General features: G+C 43.9%; 1 protein-coding gene across 2 annotated transcripts; it reads right to left on the bottom strand.

The window, feature by feature from the left end:
• Positions 1–161: 161 nt before the first annotated feature.
• Positions 162–13,211, bottom strand: rbpja (recombination signal binding protein for immunoglobulin kappa J region a). Of its 2 annotated transcripts, none has more exons than XM_072670147.1 (11): positions 13,135–13,211; positions 11,512–11,550; positions 10,186–10,281; positions 9,456–9,621; positions 9,174–9,348; positions 8,898–9,035; positions 8,212–8,324; positions 7,737–7,877; positions 7,150–7,305; positions 6,466–6,569; positions 162–6,371 (listed from the first exon to the last, which is right to left on the bottom strand). In XM_072670147.1, the coding sequence occupies exons 1-11, from the start codon at positions 13,152–13,154 to the stop codon at positions 5,993–5,995; spliced, it is 1,527 nt and encodes a 508-aa protein (XP_072526248.1). In that variant the 5' UTR covers positions 13,155–13,211; the 3' UTR covers positions 162–5,992. The 2 variants fall into 2 exon arrangements, with proteins under 2 accessions (XP_072526248.1, XP_072526247.1); XM_072670146.1 differs by having other exon boundaries at positions 9,156–9,348.
• Positions 13,212–20,000: the final 6,789 nt, after the last annotated feature.

Genomic DNA, 20,000 nt, shown 5'->3' on the forward strand with positions numbered 1-20,000 from the left:
ACTGCAGCCAGCCAGAAGAGGCGCTAGACCTGTAGCTGGTTCGCTTATGAGCGACGCCGTGCTGTCCACGTTTCTGAAAGCCATTGGACAGTAGCTGGACAAACACAGGGCCTGGACAAGGAGGCACAGTTTTGGTAAATAAAGGAGGATGAAGACAAAGCTTTAAAAACATGACATTTTTTTTTAGCAACTATTCCCTCTTTTTCAACAGACAGACATGAACAGTTAAATGATACACTCCTTTTGTTGTTTTCGCTTCTTAAAGCAGGTAAAGTGGCACAGATGAAAAGGCAACTAGCTCAGTTTTTAAGAAAACAGAAGTGATGACCGATTAGCACAGTTACAGCCTTTGACATCAGACTCGAATGAAGGCCTCGGCGGAAGCCTCCGGAAGACTGTTAGGAAAAATAACACTGAAAAACGTCCTTGAAAAGGTCCTGACCTTCACAACGTTGACCTCTAGGTTTCGCTAGAGGTGGCATATCCAGAAGGTCCAGAGGGTCCACATTTCACCTCAGGATCTTGTTTCAACTGCCTGGGCGGCAGAGCAGAGCCTGCATCAATCAAACGACCCTGCTAAATCTCGCAAACAGTGCATGAACCTGAAGGAAAACATGCTAACTAGTGGCTACAAGCTTCCATAACTCATCACTCGCAACTTTAGCATGTATACCAGCAATGAATAGAAGCTAGTCGTCACTAATTAGCATGAAAGCTAGAACTGCTAATGCTAAATATGAGTGAGAGTGAATAGGCACCATGTACCTTGGCATCTGATTCCAGAACGGAAGCTAACCTTCAATGATTAGCATGATCATTTGGCGAACGAACTTGAATATTCACTCAAAATGTGATTTGCTGATAATGCTAACCTCGCTAATTCTGCATAGAAATAAATGGTCAAGAATTTCTGTTGCCATCAACGACATCTCCTGCCAGAAAACAGAAGCTAGCCCTCAGCGTTTAGCGTGGTCATTGGGTGAATGACAGTAAAGGTGAACCCAACAGCATTTATAGGCTACTGGAAAGGTCACCAGCTAGCATGAAACAGCATTTGCTACCAAGTTGGAACGAAAATCTGAGGTAAATCTTTACCTTCTGGACCTGGATTCGCCACCACTGGGTATTTACAGCAGTGGAGTCACCGTGGTTTGATATTACTCATGGTTTGGCTTTCTTTTAGGCACAAAGGGTTCATTTTGACAAGAACACACAGCTTTCTTCAGCAACTGAGGGGAGATTAGCACACTTCGCACACAATTAGCATGGTTTCAGGTTTGCTTGTCCAGCTAAACACCAACCTGAGAGAAATCTTACCTCTACCTCAAAATACAGCATCTGAAGTCTGCTTCTTTAGTCTTACACTGGAGCTACGAGGCTAACACAGCTAACCTTTACACATTAGCACGTCGCTAATCACTCACCTAAATCACCAAACGCAAAGATGTGACTAATTAAGACTAATTTGATGAACTGTCCCCATTTTAGTCCATTTTTATAAACATCAGCACTTCAGAAACCTCATAAGCAAGTCTTTTGGAGATTTCTGAGGTAAAAGTGTGGCGATTTGAGCATCCAGTTAGCGCCATGCTAATACGTGAGGTGTAAGCCTCCATTCTGTGTTAGTAGAGGGTAAAAAATCCAGCATATCACACTGTACTGACGTGTTTTGTGGTATTGTGAGTGGTGCGTTAGCTCGTAGCTACCGTATGAGCTTGCAGTTTAGATCAGGACACTATGAAACACAGCTGTTGGATTTTAATAGTGTACTTTTATAAAAGTTTAAACGCTCAAAAACGAAGCATATAAACATAAGGCACATTTTCAGCCGCTCTAATTTGTACTGTTTTGAAAAATGTATCAAATAAAAAAGATTTTGTGAATCTTTGCGCTCCTGCTTTTTCGCTGTTAGCCATCGTAGCTCTAGTGTTAAAACTTTAAACAAGTAAAATTCTAATTCTGAAGTAGTACAGAGCTAATAAAACATTATTTCTACATATTTGCTATAAATTTGCAGTTAATTTATGAATTTAATAGTTAATTTACTCTCTAAAAACTCAAAACACCAATTAATTTAAATATATAATGTTTATAATACACTGTTTTAGGTGTTTTAGTCAAGTAGACTACAGTCTAGTGGCACAGTAGCTGCTAGTAGTAGTGGATAACACCACCACCTATTCTGTGGCTGATTTAGAAACCTAAATAAGCTAACTTCAGACACCAAACATGAGACAAACTTTTGACACCCCAAAGTTAACACTGGCTAATTCTTTTTTCACTGGTCAGCACATGGCCTACAGCCGGTGCATACAAAAAAGCAAATCCTGAAAACCATCCAATCAGTGCGCTGGCTCGAGTGTTTGTTTTTACGAGCAGCAACACATCAATGTCCCTCAACCACTGATGAAAACCTGGTGTACAGCTGCAGATAATGGAAGGCATACCTGACTCATGTCTAATGGTGCTTTTCCACTGGGCAGCGCGATTTGGCGTTGCTAAGAACTCAGATCTAGAACCGTCCGCACCTTGGAGTAGAACCTGTGTTTGCTTTACATGTCAAAACGGTACCCTAAGTGAGTAGGCGGGCTTTCTCGCCACTCTGCATTTGGTAAAGTGGTGCAATCGCCTAGCAAAACGGGCTTGATATGGTACTGAATGAAGGTTCTCTGTTACGAACAAGAGCCATTTAACCACAAAAACCTTTTAAGTCAAATGGTTCTAATAGGTTCTAGAGCCGCGGCCTTGAAAATTTGAACCATTTATATGCTCGAAATGTAGTAAAATACTGGCGTAGTGGTCTTTCTGTTGGCTGAATGGAAATCAATTGGTTGGATTTTTACTGGTGAAAAAACACAGCGCATCCAACGAGAACCACAATCTCGTTCATATTTTATAAAGCAATGAAACCATGGTCCCTCACCGAAATCCCTGACCTACTGTTCTATTATGTGGCATTAACTCGCTGTAACGACTACAAAAGCAGATTTACGCCAGTAAACACATATTTAACCAGTTTGTTTCCATTCTGTGACCACGTGGGAGCTGGCAGAAACGGGCGAAGAGAAAGTTGTAGCAGACCAGAGTGACCAGAACTAGCACGGGTGTTTGGGTACAGGTTGTTTGGTAGTGGATGGCAACCGCAACCACCCAGTGGAAATGCGCCAAAATTGGAAGCATCTAGAACAGAGTTCATACAGGTACAGCATGAAAACCAGTTGACAGACAAATTAAGAGCACATTATTTCACCAAAGTGAAAGTCCTTTCTCATAAAAAGAAAACAAAAACAGGACAATGCAAATGCACTTGGGTAAAGAACGTTCAAACAAAAAGCAGAAAACTACAAAATTGTCAAGAAAAAAAAAAAAAAGCAGTAGGCACATCAATGCTGGGTTCAAACAGTATTCACGAGCAGCAAACAGCAAATTAATTGGCCACGCTCACAAGCTACCCTCTTTACACCGATTTCTACCCCAATACAAGTCCTGGACGACATTATACTTACGCTCTTGTTGGCAGCTTGGTTACAAATCAACGCATCATGTCTGATCAACGACCCAGATTCAGTCTATAAGCCAAGACATCAGTCAGCTAAGACAAACGATTTTAAGATTTTAAGGGATTGCCTAAAGAGATGAGTAAACTAAGTCCAGTGTTTGTTAGCAACATTAGCCTAGCATCTCCCGTTGCGAACTAAAGAAGCTTGTGTCACACAGCAAAACCGCCTTGGCTGATTGACGGAATCTGGGTTTAGGGATCAATCATGAGAATTCGATTTTTTACGGAATTGTTCCTTTAGATCAAGAGCTAGTCTGAAGTTGTGTCAGGGTGGACAATCAAACTGTAGTGTTTCTATTAACACCAGAGCCGGTACCGCCTCCCTGTGGTAGCAGTTTAAGTCTTCATTACAGTTCTAGTGCCAAGACAAACCAATGGACTGGTCCTAGGTTGCAAGAACTTTAAAATTAAACTCAAATCACATTCAAAGTGGAGTTTGGTGTGAAACACTAGGTTCTAGATAACCTTCCCCAGTCCGAACTGTTCACAGTGGAGGTGAACAGAAGCAGACGTCTGAAGCTCTAAAAGCTCCTCACAGAAAGTTCTTCCAATACATATTGTAGTATCTACAGTGAAGCACAGTTTCACACCAAACCCAACTCTGAATAAAGTCTTCTCACAGTCTGAGTTCTTCTCATTTGGTGGTTAAGGTAGAACTCCTGAATTTTAGGTATTTTCTGAATTAGAGAATAGAACCTAAATGTTGAGGTCGAGCACTGAATAGTGGGTCAACCTTCTCTTGAAGGAGAAACTACAAAGCTAACGGAAGCTCATACCCTTTACCAGACAATTCTGGCATGTATGTTCTACAGCAGCTCAAAGCAACTGCACTGGATTAAGGCGGCTTTTACAAGACGAATATTCCATTCGGAAAACAAGGAAAAGCAGTATCTGAGGCTCTGGTTTGCTAAAAGCATTGTGGTGTTCAAATGACCATCACTGTTAAAAATAAGCTTTGAGCATTTTGAACAACTTATGATGTTTTTTGGGGAGGAAAAGGAGTCCAAGTGCATTACTGGCATTGTTTTATAGATCACCGAAGTTCTGTAGGCGGCGTCATGCCCAAATAAGGAACTTTGAGAGGAAAACAAAATGACTGAAGTTGAAATATGAATAAGGCTAGCTTAATGGAATGCCAAAAGTGCTGCACAACAGAAAGCCCATATCCAACACTAGGACATGCAGTGTCATTGATGCAAAGCATCAAACGCTATTGGTACTAACAGCACCCCCTTGTGGCAAAGTGAGGGCGCTACAAAGCAGGTACCTACCAAACAGCTCTACAGCTTACTACAATAAAACTGTGGCCTCAAATTGACGAAGCTTCTGAAAGCCTTCTAGCTTGTCTGGATGATATCACATGAGATCAGTCGTAAGATGAGAGTTTGAATTTTGACTATTTTAAGAAACTCAATTTAGATTCCAGAGTCGGTAACAAAACCTTCCTAATATCGGGGCATGACTGACTACAGAACTACAACAGGACTTCAGAGGTATACTGAAGAAGAAGGGGAAAAAAAAATTAAAAAGTGGACAGTGTAATAGTGGCAGTTTGTGACCGGCCAGGAGGTCACTCATTAGGCAAGATCGATGTCAGTTAAAGCTTTGTGTTAAAGAGTTGATATGACAAAAGACTAGTAAAGCCACCTTCTCCCAAAAAACAAACAGAACTCACACAGTTACTTTTCCGCTCAGGAAAAAAAATAGACAAATATACACGACAAACAGTATTACAAAAGAAAAAAAAAAAAAAAGACAAACAAAGTCTGGTACAAGTCCAGAAGATTTAAGGCAGTTGCCACGAGGATTAAAAGGCAGCTATGACAAAAAAAAAAGTTCAAGCGTTTTTTTTTTTTTTGTTTGTTTTTTTGTTTTAAAGAAAAATCGCCTGAACCTTTTTTACTTCTGAGCACCAAAAAAAAGCGCTCACGAGAAATATACAAAACTATTTGGTAACAAAAGTTTACTATATGTTATAAAACCAAAAGAAAAGGTGAAAAATGTACCTTAGCTAAAGCTTATAAAATTATATATCAATAAAAATAATAATAATAATATTCCTTGGTCCTTGAAAACTATATTACTATGATAACTTCTCTTCCATGCCTGGCGCACCAGTGCATCGAGCCCTTTTCTTACCAAAAAAAAATGTAAATAAAAAAACAAAGCTGCTTTTTTATTTTGTTTTTTTTTTCCCGTGGCCTTACTTACGCAGGGTTTCGCGACTGTGGCGTTTCCGTTTTTTTGGCCGCTGGACAGTTGGGGATGCACAGAAGGAGCTCTGCTGGTTTCGGAGACCAAAGAAGAGATTTAAGAGCCGGTTCTCTTTTTCCCGCTCGCCTCCAACACACTGCTGTCCTTTTCTACGAGTTTTTTGTTTTTCCCGGAGAATCGAATACGAGGCGATTCTCTTTCTCTCGAATGATCCCCAGGTTAAGACACTGACATGGCCGAGGAGGAAGAGGACGAGGAAGACACGCCGCCGGCTGTCTGGTAGCCGGCCTGGCCGTCCACTCTGGACTGTAGGAGGAGGCTGGACGCTGAAGACGATGACAACGAAGACGAGGAGGAGGAGGATGATGACGACGGAGAAATGGAGGAGGTGCTGCTGCCCCTCAGGATGGCCCCCGCTGCACTGCAGTGTGGACGGGGCCCCGGCTCAGGTGTGTATGTGAAGGTGAGGGCGGTGGAGTAGATGATGCCGTCGTTGCGCACCAGAGTGACCGGGACCTGCACCGGCTGCCTGACCCAGCGCCAGCCCTCGCGGAACGCTGAGATGTCGGGAACCACACACAGGACGCTCTCTCCGCACCTACGCAATAAACACACACACACTTCTATTACCTGCATATTATCAATAGTGCTGTGTTTATGTAGACAGTGCTGCTCCGATATGATTGGCTGACCTGTACATGGTGTCCGCCTCCACATCTCCAAACCACACTCTGAGGTTAGGAGTGAAGTTCTGCCCGGTCAGCTCCAGCATGGCCACATCACCTCCACCGTTCAGCTACCGTACACACACACACACACACACACACACACACACACACGCACGCAACCCTAGCATGATTGACCGTTCTGACCGACACCTCTGAATCAAAGCAATCAATTAATGAGTTTACCGATTACCTATACATTACATGTCCAAATATTTGTGGACACCCCTTCTAAATGAACGCATTCAGCTACTTTAAGTTTCACCCATTGCTGACACAGATGTGCAAATGCACACACACAGCTTGTCTAGTCCCTGTAGAGAAGAAGTACTGCCAAAAGAATAGGACCCTCTGGAGCAGATCAACACCATGACCCTATTGGCTCCATGCTGCCTAATAATGCCAGGTGTGGGCTAGTAGAGGGGTGTAAAGCCCCCCAGCATTGAGGAGCTGTGGAGCAGTGGAGGAGCTGTGTTCTCTGGAATGATGGTGGTGGTGGAGCTCCATCCAGTACTTTTGGATGGGATGAGTTGGGGATGACGAGGTGGGGTGGTGATCATCATCCAACATCCTGACCTCACTGACGCTTTTATCGCTGAATGCAATCAAATCCTATCCAGAGATTCAGCAACTGTTCCAAGAGTGTCCTACCTGTAGGCTTTCTACGACAGGCACAGGTGTGACTGGAAGTGTGACCGGGCCCATCCCCTCATAAAAGGTGTATTCTGCTTTATCCGTGCTGATGATGGTCCATGACGCTCCGTCATTAATCATCTCTTTGTTTGTCTCTTTGGGGCAGGGAGTTGCCTGTGTGGAAAAAAAAAAATTATAAAAAGAAAATCAACATACAGGTAATGTAGCAGTATTTGCTCCCCCTACAGCTGGGGAGTGTAATTAATTTTTACCCCACTGTCATAAATACAAATCAGGCTTTCAGTGCCCCCTCATGGACGGTTGTACACATGCATTTCTGGACAGCGTGAGAGCTCCAGAAGCTTGATCTGAAGGTGGAGCAGCATGTGGGCTGAGGCGGTAGAGTAATACTACAGGATTTTACACTAATATGACTCTATGGGTTCTGCAGCGTTACACAACAGTTCTGGAGAGAGGTTCTCCTCCTGCAGCTCCACCACCAAACCTCCATAGTGCAGTAGCAGCAGCAGCGCTCCGGCCCGGACTGGGAATCACGGAGACGCCGTTCTCCCCCTGTTACAGCTGCTGGTTTAGGGAAGAATCACCTGAAACTGGATGATGCGTTCCTGAGACAGACACAGGTACATGCGCTCCGTGTCCTTCAGGTAGAATGCACATTTGTGCAGCTGAGATACAGGATCATCAGCATCCATCAGTGCCGTCTGCTTATCCACCTTCCGGATGACCTGAAGAACAAACACACACCGGCATCCGTCAGAGTGGTCTACTGACGCACCATTACCAACCATCTACACATTTACATTTACATTTATGGCATTTAGCTGACGCCCTTATCCAGAGCGACTTACAAGGTTACTCATATTTCACAGGTGGGTCAGTGTAGTGTTGGAAGTCTTGCCCAAGGACTCTTATTGGTGTAGCACAGCATAGTTACCCAGACCGGGAATTGAACCCCAGCCTCCCACATGGTGTGGTAGCTCAGTGGCAGGTAGTGGTGTTATCTGTTGCGCCACACCAACCACCACGCATCAGACGCATTATTAGCGGGTGGGTTCTCACCAGTCGTGGAAGTGCCATGCCCGTGACGGAACACACCAGTTTGACGGTCTGACCGTAGTGGATGTAGCCGTCCCTCACCGTAAACTCCTCACCCTCTGATTCGTCATCGTCCACTACCGGAGAGCGAGGGGAAGAGGGGAATGGTTAATTATTATTTTTATTATTATTATTCTTTTTAATATATAGTGAGCGATAAAGCTCCTCCCCCCCAGCGGCTCTAGATTTTAAAGATATGGATCACATTTACAGTCAGTGATTTAGCTCCTCCCCCAATGACTGAATAGATCAAATATATCATACATTCAGTGAAAGTTATAGATCCTTCCCCATATACAGTCCCATAAACTGTTGAGCTCCTCCCCCTAGTGACATTATATATATATATATATATATATATATATATATATATATATATATATATATATATAGAGAGAGAGAGAGAGAGAGAGATGCCTGTATAGATCATAGTATATACCCTCCTATAGGCTCTGCTCTTGCCTGTAGGCTCTCGCTCTGTGGATTCTCATTACGGTGAAGGTTCTAGAGGAGAACCGGATCTCCACACTGCTGCTGCTTTAGTTTGCTGCCAGCTGATTAATCCACAGGTCTCCCAGTGAGCACCATAAAGAGAACTCGGCTGAAGGTGGCCCTTTAAAAGCCGATGGTGATGAATGTGTGTTACTTACATAGATGGATGTAGAAAGCTCCCCACTGCTGCGAGCTGGCGTGGAAGTTCCCTCCCTCCACATGGAGATACCGCGTACTGACCGTCTGAGAGCGCAACCGATTAAACAGGGCCACTTTAGTGCCCGATGCTATACACACTGAGAGAGAGAGAGAGAGAGAGAGAGAGAGGGAGAGAGATTAAGGTTCCTGAATCGACCACAGTATGGGTCGCTGATCAGTGTAACGTGAATGCAGCCTGGCAGTTCGGGCACTATTACCATCTCTGGATGACTTACAGTCTGCGTTCTTCAAGGACTGCTTCTTCTTGGAAGGTTTGGAGATGACCTTGATGCGCTTGCTGAGAAAGACTCCGATCTCTGCGCTGTTCCCGTAGAACATTTTCACTGACAGCATGAAGTGCTTCCTCTTATCCGAGTCTGATATGTACAACGTTTTGGCTGTGCAGAAGTTCTGCCAGGGGAAGAGCAATGGACAGGCTTAGAAAGGAAAGAGCGAATTTGCAGCAGCCTGGTGTTCTGCTGGAGATGCTGGAGACTGAGACGGCGTTTCCAAATTACCTTCCCTTCCAGGTTGAGTTGTTGCATCTCTTGCTCGCTGTTTCCGATGCCGATGAAGGCGCAGGGTTGAGCTTCCTGCTCTGAGCAGCCCTCCCTCTCCATCTGCTCCTTCTTCTTCTTCCAGCCACAGCCCATCAGGTACACACATGGCGGCGGGCAGAAGAACCTGAACACACAACGGATTCGCTCACAGCACTGAAGCAGGTCATTTACTCAGAAACCAAGAAGATCCACAGACTGTAATACACTACAGGAAGCGTAGGGGGCGCTCTATAATGCTCTATAATGATCATATGATCCACACGCTCACTCTAACAGACTGTAATACACTACAGGAAGCGTAGGGGGCGCTCTATAATGCTCTATAATGATCATATGATCCACACGCTCATTCTGACAGACTGTAATACACTACAGGAAGCATAGGGGGCGCTCTATAATGCTCTATAATGATCATATGATCCACACGCTCATTCTGACAGACTGTAATACACTACAGGAAGCACTGATGCAAATAATGAGGTCATTATCCAAATTATTATTAAAAAATGTGAAATTCTCCAAAAAAAAACGTTGAGTTTACAGGAAAATAGAGTGCAGATACTGCTGGAATCTTTACTGGGAGAACGATAATAACAATAATGTTAGTAATAAGAAGACGACCTCCTGTCTGGACGGTACCGTAAACACTAGAACACCACAGATTCTACAGGACTTTCTACAACCCCACCTTTTCTCGTTGCCGTACGACTTCTGTGCGACTTTTGCATGCAGTATGAGCACTGTCTGATCCCCTCTCTCCTTCAGGTAGTTACGCATCGCCTCTCTACGGAGAAGAAAAACAGACACAGATTCCCAAAGAGTCACAATTCCTGCCACAGTTCTGCCTTCAGATCCACAACGTTCCTAAGAGAGACACCCACAAAACCACAGAAGCAGCCCAGCAACCAGAACAGCTCCCTCTTCACAACTCTGCAGGAGGTATCTGTGGGATCTCCACCTGGCTGTCCCAAGTCCTGATGGTTGGGAGGTGGAGCTGCCGTGGATCAATCGGTTCCTCCGAGGTCGGTAGGTATTCAGCACTGCTGACCGGGAGCACCCCACCCCGTCCCCATCCCCACAGCCCAGTCGTCTGGACACAGACCCTCGTCAAAGTGTCTCAGGTCTTCACGCTGCCATTCATGCCTCCATTTCTCCACATCCAATCCAGGTACTGTCTAGAGGAGAACCTGGACCTTCATCTCAGAGAGGTTGTAGTGGTTGGGCTCATCAGCCCTTCCAGCTTCAAGTACGGCTCGGCTCGCCCGCCATCCTTTAAGATCCACGGAAGAAGAGCGTCCAGGCTTTTTTCTGTCCTGCACCGAAGTGGTGGAGCGAACTTCTCCTGGGTGTCCAACACCAGCATAGTCCAACGCTCGCTGTCTTCAAACCCAGACTGAAGACCCTCCTCTTAGGATTGTGTCTCCAGACAGACTTCTGGATTTAGTAGAGTCTAAGATTAGATGGATCTTCTGGATCCTAGTCTCTGCTCAATGTCTTCAACGTAAGAGAGTTCTCTCATACTGACCCTCGTCCACACCAGAACACCACCTCGAACCCGGGACGTACAACGTTTTGGCTGTGCAGAAGTTCTGCAAGGGGAAGAGCAACGGAAAGGCTTAGAAAGGAAAGACCGAATTTGCAGCAGCCTGGTGTTCTTCTGCTAGAGACTCTGGAGACTGGAGATTCCACCTCGAACCCGGGATAACGGACCACGCAGTCGTTCTTCATACTCCGCATGGATCGCATGACGAACGGACCACCAGAACAGCCCTGAAATCACCTGTGAAAAACATTTCACATGGACTTCCATGGAAAGTTGAGAAGGTCTGAGGTCCTTCTCGTGTAAAGCTGACACTGGAGACGTCTGAGGAGGGTTTGGGTGACAGCAAGCATAACAATACTGCAGAGGGGCACATTTTCAAGCTTCACAGTTTCAATCTGAGTAAAATTAACTTCTACATAAGGCTGTTCAGGAGAACCTGAGCCTGAACCTGAGAGGAACAGGTGTGTTTACCTGGTGAGGCGCTTTGGCTGAGGAAGCTCCCCAAATTTCCTGCAAAAAAGAAACAAAAGCATTAAAAACTGAGGACTGAAATATATAGAAATATAGAAATTTAGCTGTTTTAAACAAGTGGAAATAACCGCAGCAAACCTGAGGTAAACCGGAGCCATTTTTTAAGGGTTTTGAGGCTTTTTTTAAGGGTTTTGAGGCTTTTTAAAGGCTTTTTTAAGGGTTTTTGAGGCTTTTTTTAAGGCTTTTTGAGGCTTTTTTAAGGCTTTTTGAAGGCTTTTTAAGGCTTTTTGAAGGGTTTTTAAGGCTTTTGAGGCTTTTTTTAAGGGTTTTTGAGGCTTTTTTAAGGTTTCTGAGGCTTTTTTAAGGGTTTTTGGGGCTTTTTTAAGGGTTTTTGAGGCTTTTTTAAGGGTTTTGAGGCTTTTTTTAAGGCTTTTTTAAGGGTTTTTGAGGCTTTTTTAAGGGTTTTTGAGGCTTTTTTAAGGTTTCTGAGGCTTTTTTAAGGGTTTTTGGGGCTTTTTTAAGGGTTTTTGAGGCTTTTTTAAGGGTTTTGAGGCTTTTTAAAGGCTTTTTTAAGGGTTTTTGAGGCTTTTTTTAAGGCTTTTTGAGGCTTTTTTAAGGCTTTTTGAAGGCTTTTTAAGGCTTTTTGAAGGGTTTTTAAGGCTTTTGAGGCTTTTTTTAAGGGTTTTTGAGGCTTTTTTAAGGTTTCTGAGGCTTTTTTAAGGGTTTTTGGGGCTTTTTTAAGGGTTTTTGAGGCTTTTTTAAGGGTTTTGAGGCTTTTTTTAAGGCTTTTTTAAGGGTTTTTGAGGCTTTTTTTAAGGGTTTTTGGGGCTTTTTTAAGGGTTTTTGGGGCTTTTTTAAGGCTTTTTGAGGGTTTTTTAAGGCTTTTTGGGGCTTTTTTAAGGCTTTTGAGGCTTTTTTTAAGGGTTTTTGAGGCTTTTTTAAGGCTTTTGAGGCTTTTTTTAAGGGTTTTTGAGGCTTTTTTAAGGGTTTTTGAGGCTTTTTTAAGGGTTTTTGAGGCTTTTTTAAGGTTTCTGAGGCTTTTTTAAGGGTTTTTGAGAAAAACTAAAGACACATACACACTTCTAAACCCCGCCACTTCAGCTTTATTAAGTTTAGGAGTTTTTCGGGAGGTTTCTGGGGTTGTCTGTGAGGTTTTAAGCGAGTTTCGGGCTGCTGAAGCCGAGTTTGTGTAGCTGGAGTTAGCTACAAGTGGGTGAAGTAGCTAAAGCCAGCTCAGCTAGCAGCTAGCCAGCGTGCTAAACGGCTCTCCACTGAAACTGCGTGTGGAAATAAACTCGGCTCGGCTTTAAACTGGGGGGTCAGACGTGTCGAAAGCACGCAAGCGCTGGACTAAGCCGACATGTCTCACTTTACGCGCCGTTCGTGAGGAAAATGCGCGCCTTTGGTGAAAGCTGAAGTGCAGAAAGTTGGCTAGCGCTGCTAGCTGAAGAAAGGACGGGGCTAAAACCGCGCAAAAGGAGCGGATACCGCGAGCTGAGGGAGCCGTGCGGCGCTGGGTTCGGCGGGGACGGGGGGAGATAAGCCCCGGCAACAAAACTAGACCAGCGAAACGCGAAGGTCTGACTTAGTTCTTTTCCCATCGTTGTTAATTTCATCGCTTACCCTGTCACAACAGGCGCCATCTTCCATTAACTCGCTCATAAAGTACAAATATCGCGAGAGTTCCCGCTGCTCCTGTCCCACACTACTACGACCGCTCCACAACAACAGAGCGAGGGGGGGAGGAGGGGCGGGAAGCAGGGAAAGGGCTGAGAGGTGGTGGTGGTGGAGAAGGAGGTGGAGGAGACAGGGTGGAGGAGGGAGGGAGGGAGGGGGGCAGGAGAAGCGTTTCCCACAGGCGTGGGAAAGTTCTCAAAACACGCGATAACTCGGTGGCGAGGCGCAGCGGGTCGTCTTCTCGCGAGGTTTGGTGCGTTTGGCTCAGCGTGAGAAAATGCTGCACGGGGGAAAGGGTCATGTGTACACACACACACACACACACACACACACACACACTAACACTAACACACACACACACACACACTAACACTAACACACACACACACACACATTAACACACACACACACACACACACACACTAACACTAACACACACACACACACACATTAACACACACACACACACACACACACTAACACTAACACACACACACTAACACTAACACACACACACACTAACACTAACACTATCACACACACACACACTAACACACACTAACACTAACACACACTAACACTATCACACACACACACACTAACACACACTAACACTAACACACACACACACATTAACACACACTCTATCAACTTCAGCTTAAGACCAGCTGGTCTCAGATGGTCTAAACTGGGCTTTGATGGTGAAGGTGGTTGGTCAGCTGGTCATCCAGGTGAAAACATGCCCCATACTGGTTAACCTGCTGGTTCAACTGGTCGACCACTATAGATGAGGGATGATCTAGTCATTCGAGCCTGATGGACTAACTAGTCGATGAGCATGGCCAGCTGACCATACCGTTTGGCCAGTTTGGTCATGATGGTCATGCTGGTCGACCAGTTTGGAGATGCTCGTCAACCAGTGTGACAATGAAGGTCAGGCTGGTCAACCAGCATGGTCGTGATGGTCAACCACTTTGGGCATGCTGGTCTACCAGTGTTGCAGTGCGGTCATGATGGTCATGCTGGTTAACCACCTTGGTCATGACGGTCATACTGGTCAACTAGCATGGTAATGATGATTCGTGCTGATCAGCCAGCACGGTCATGCTGCTCATGATTGGTCATGCTCGTCCCACCAGCATGGTCATGATGGTCAAGCTGGTCTGACAGTCAACCTCTTTGGACGTGCTGGACGACGAGTGTGGTCCTGATGGTCATGCTGGTCAACAAGCTTGGTTACATGGGTTGATTAGCTTGGCCAGGCCACTAGCATTACTCTTAACATACCCTATCCTGGTCCAGAGCTTATCCACACGTGTCTGGATTTACCAGACTGTGAACTTCACTGAGGTCAGCAGAGGGCGCTGTTGCTTCACTGTACCCTGAGGAGAGCATGTTTCATACACTATATGTGCAAAAGTTTGTGGACACCCCTTCTAATGAATACATTCATGCTGCCTAATAATGCCAGGCGTGGGCTGGAGGGGTATAGAGGGGAGCTGTGGAGCAGTGGAGGAGCTGTGTTCTCTGGAATGATGGTGGTGGTGGAGCTCCATCCAGCACTTTTGGATGGGATGGGTTGGGGAGTTGGGACTTCACTAACTTCAGCTCTTGACACTGAATGCAATCAAACCCTCACAGCAATGCTCAGCTCCAGAATCTAGTAGAAAGTCTTCTTCTCTGGACAGTAGAGACAGTTACTCCAACAGAAGCAGGATCACTCCTTGATTTCAGAAGAAGCAATGAATGAGCAGGTGTCCCAATACTTTTGTCCAAATATCTTCCAGTGTTGACCGTGTTAGCCAGCCTGATGTATACATATATAGCTAAGATCTGACGCCAGAACGCCGGGTACCAGCTGCCCGGTCATCTAATTCATTTAGTAATCCCAAACTAATGAACGCTAGGCCACATGCTAGGCTAGTTGTGAATTAGCGTTTATTAGCGTTCGTCTCGGCAAGCGGTCTATCACGATGGCCTGTGGCCCGTTTTTCTAGCACAGCAAAAATGTGCTTCACGCCGAAAGATCAAAGGTTAGCGCTGATCAAGCTAAGAACAAGAACTGCTACTTCAAATAGATCAGAACGCGATTAGCATAGCGCTACAACCGCAGTCTAATCTGCAGCTTATGGCCGTGATTAGCCGTGAGATACAGGAAGTAGACTTTTTAAAAGATATGAGGTTTGAGATAAAGACCGGTGTGAACCCAGACAACGACATTCATCCATTATTAACCTTCACATGACTGTAGTAGTATGCTGTTACAGTCACAGTATTTGGACAAAAGTATTGGGACACCTGCTCGTTCATTGCTTCTTCTAAAATCAAGGAGTGATCCAGCTTTTGTTGGAGGAACTGACTCTACTGTCCAGAGAAGAAGGTCTTCTACTAGAATTTTGGAGCAGGGCATTGCTGTGAGGATTTGATTGCATTCTGCAGCAAGAGCTTTAGGAAGGTCAGGATGTTGGATGATGATAATGATCATCATCCCCAACTCCCCAACTCATCCCATCCAAAAGTACTGGAACACAGTTCACATCATGCTGGGGGGCTTTGCACCCCTCTAGCCCACGTCTGGCATTAGGCAGCATGGTGCCAACGGGCTCATGTGGGTTTGGTATGATATGGGCTCTTTAATGGACCCGTCTGATCCAGCTGATAGTACAGGAGGAAAGGTCTAAGATAAATCAGGGGGTTATAAAGATATGGCTGCTATCAATCAGTCAGCAGTATGTCTGCCTGTTCTTTAAGAACAGTAGCACCCCCCCCCCTCCCGCCCCGGAACAATCCAGTCCATACTGTAATAGCAGGGTGTCGTAAATAGGGTAATAACTTGATCCGAGGCCGTGTACCGACCCACCTCCTGACACCAGCCATAAAGACTGCTAGATACCGAGAGGAGCTCATAAAGCCATCAGGAGGCACAGCGGGCCACGGTCATTAACCGGACCGGGTCGGTTCCAGTCAGATCCAGATCCAGTGCCCAGTGCCACTGCAGACCAAAGAGGAATCTGAGCAGATCTGGCAACCACTGGGCAAGACCATGTGCATGACATCATTGAATAATTACTATGTACTGAATAAATAGTACATACTGAATAATTACCATGTACTGAATAATTACTATGTACTGAATAATTACCATGTACTGAATAATTACTATGTACTGAATAATTACTATGTACTGAATAAATCGTAGATACTGAATAATTACCATGTACTGAATAATAACCATTTACTGAATAATTACTATGTACTAAATAATTAGTAGATACTGAATAATTACCATGTACAGAATAAATAGTAGATACTGAATAAGTACCATGTATTGAATAATTACTATGTACTGAATAATTACCATGTACTGAATTATTACTATGTACTGAATAAATAGTACATACTAAATAATTACCATGTTCTGAATAATTACTATGTACTGAATAATTTCCATGTAATGAATAATTACTATGTACTGAATAAATAGTACATACTGAATAATTGCCATGTACTGAATAATTGCCATGTACTGAATAATTACTATGATAATTAATAATTACTATGTACTTAATAATTAGTAGATAATGAATAATTACTATGTACTGAATAATGAGTAGATAATGAATCATTTTCTACTGAATCACATTAAATCTTTTTTAAAATATCAGTTTTATTAATACATTGAATCTTTACTATATAATATCAACTAATTGACGTTGATATTCATGCTGTGATATTTGAGATTTCATAACACATTGAATCATTTCCTATAAATCCTACTGAACTGCTTTCAGTAGTGCTGAGTTTTCAAATCTTATAACTGAATCTTTGATCTAAACTGAATCATATCTTTAAAAATTCGAATCAAGTTTGAATCAAATTGAATCAGTAAAATTTGAGATGATGAATCGTTTCCTACAGAATCGTGATTAAATGAACGTGAATCCTGGTTCAGTGTAAGATATTAGGCTTCACTGAATCGTTTCTGAATCATTTCAGAGCACATCAGAATTGAATCAAATTGAGGTCAGAGGTTCACTCCACCAGTCTTTAATGAGTCACACGCTTTATTACTGTACTGACTGAAGACATGCGGTCAGCGGTCAGCTGATCATTATGTAAGCAGTTCACTGGCCGGGAGCGTAAACCTTGGATTTCAGCATGAGATGGACAGGAGAGGGATTTCCCTGATCGGAACTCTGACCAAGCGTTTCCTAGAAAATCAAAGGATAAATTAAAATAAATGAATAGATGAACTGACACTGACCCCCTTTCCCCGCCCCAGAGGGAGGGGCTGGATCACATGTTTGGGTCAGCAGTTAAACATGTGATTGATGATCAATAGGTTAATCAATGGCAGTGACCCAACGTACCCCACTGATACAGTGCTCAGGGCAGAGCGGGAGAGCGTGTGCGGTCAGAACGAGCTGATGCTTATTGGTCTTTGTGTGGACGAGGGCGAGGACGAGGACGCAGTGGACCAGGACACGCCGGCCTCCAGTCAGTCCAGTCCAGTCTCAGCGTTCACTCTGACATTAGCAACACCTTAGCATCCGCCAGGAATTCCATAGCAATCGCATAACAAGACCTTAGCAACAACCTGACATACCATAGCAATTGCAAAGCAACACCTTAGCAACCACCTGAAATTCCAAAGCAGCTGCATAGCAACACCCTAGCAACCAGCAAGATGATCAAAGCAACTGCATCACACCACGCTAGCATCCACCAAGAAACATCCTAGCAACACCATAGCATCTATAAGCAACACAGTGGCAACCACCTGAAGTACCATAGCAACTGCACAGCAACACCCTAGCAACCAGTAAGAAGACCAAAGCAACTGCATAGTACCACCCTAGCATCAACCAAGAAACATCCTAGCAACACCATAGCATCTACTAAGCAACACAGTGGCAACCACCTGAAGTACCATAGCAACTGCACAGCAACACCCTAGCAACCAGTAAGAAGACCAAAGCAACTGCATAGTACCACCCTAGCATCAACCAAGAAACATCCTAGCAACAACATGGCACCCACTCAGCAACACCATGGCAACCGCCTGAAATACCATAGCAGCTGCCTAGCAACAACCTAGCAACCATCAAGAAGACCATAGTAACTGCATAGAAACATCCTAGCAACCACCTAAACCACTTGAGATTCCATGGGACTGTTTCACCCTAGTGACCACATAGCAACAGCCCAGCCTTTTTGTGTTTTTTGTCCTAGTTATAGATCTTATATAGGAGTTATAGAGGGTTGTAATTACTGCGCCTTAGAAGTTCCAGTGATACATAAAGTAACACGTTTATTTATTTGATTACATTATTGATCCTATTGTGAAGAGTTATGAATGTACAGGAGTTGCTTGTGAAATGTTAGTCAGTGCTTATGCTCGGGTTATGAAGTCCTTATGCAGGCACTGTCTGAATGACTGTCTACGTGTATTTCTTGGATTATTGACGACGTCCACGTCTGATCTAATATCAACACTCCAAACCTTCAGAGACACGGACACGGGGGACACTCTGTACTGGAGGGTTCCTTACGTTAATGACACATATTTCTCACACACGGCCTTTATTAACGCTAATAACTCCTTCATTAAAGCCAATCAGAGTTATTAACAACACAGGGCATCAACCTTCACACTAACCACATGTATGGAGATCATCGCTGTCTCGCAAAAACCTCGTGTCTCCATTTATGTCGCTCTTTAGCGTCAGCTAAATGTCATAAATGTAAATGTACATTGGTAACACAGCCAGGAATAGCATAGCAACCACACAACATTACCCTAGCAACCATCCGACATACTATAGCAACTGCGCTGCAACACATAATCAACCACCTGAAATACCTTACAACTGTATAGCAACATAATTAGCAACCACCCGAAATACCTTAGCAACTACATAGTAACATAATTAGCAACCATCCGAAATACCTTAGCAACTACATAGTAACATAATTAGCAACCATCCGACATAGCTAAGCAACTGCATAGCAATACAATTAGCATCCACCTGAAACACCTTAAAACTGTATAGTGACTTAATTAGCAACCACCCGAAATACCTTAGCAACTGTATAGCAACAAAATTAGCAACCGTCTGACATATTATAGAAACTGCATAGTAAGACATGATCAACCACCTGAAATACCTTCGAAACTGCATAGTAACATAATTAGCAACCATCTGACATACTGTTGCTAAGGTAATGTTATGTGGTTGCTATGTTATTCCTGGCTGTGTTACTAATGTACATTTAGATTTATGTACATTTATGACATTCAGCTGCCGCTCTTATGCAGAGCGACATAATGGCTTTAAAACTGCATAGTAACATAACATAGCAACCATCTGACATACTATAGCAACTGCAAACTAACATCCTGGCAACCACGTGAAATACATTAGCAACTGCATCGTTTAAATTATGTAGCATGTATAAGCCTTTAGCGCTAAGCGCACAAAATTCGCTACGAAACCCCTCCCTTTAAAACGCAAAGAAACTTCGTAAAACTGCATAACAGCTTCTGCTAATGTTGCTCCAATGAACAGAAGCTAACAGTCACCAGTTAGTATGCTGTTACTAGTGCTATGCTAGTCAGCAGCAGATTTTGTTCATTCTTAGCGAGATTAGCATTATTGAACCAATCTTTTTTTATTTCAGTTGTTTAAAGCGACAGTTTGACAAAACATTACATTTGCACAGTTCCCACCTCCCCCTCACCCACCCCCCTCAAAATGTAGTTAGCTAAAAAGCTTATTTCCTTAGTTTTACATTGTAGCTATGAGGCTAAT

The sequence above is a fragment of the Salminus brasiliensis genome, chromosome 24, assembly GCF_030463535.1.
Source record: "Salminus brasiliensis chromosome 24, fSalBra1.hap2, whole genome shotgun sequence".
In the NCBI taxonomy this organism is placed as follows: Eukaryota; Metazoa; Chordata; class Actinopteri; order Characiformes; family Bryconidae; genus Salminus; species Salminus brasiliensis.

Bases quoted from the DNA above. Each gene is read 5' to 3' on its own strand.
- rbpja (XM_072670146.1), bottom strand. From the start codon at position 13,154: ATGGCGCCTGTTGTGACAGG. The intron at 9,622-10,185 runs GTGGGGTTGTAG...TTGTGTGTTCAG, and splicing joins TCGTACGGCAACGAGAAAAG to GTTCTTCTGCCCGCCGCCAT. The intron at 7,306-7,736 runs GTGATTCTTCCC...TTTTCCACACAG, and splicing joins AACGCATCATCCAGTTTCAG to GCAACTCCCTGCCCCAAAGA.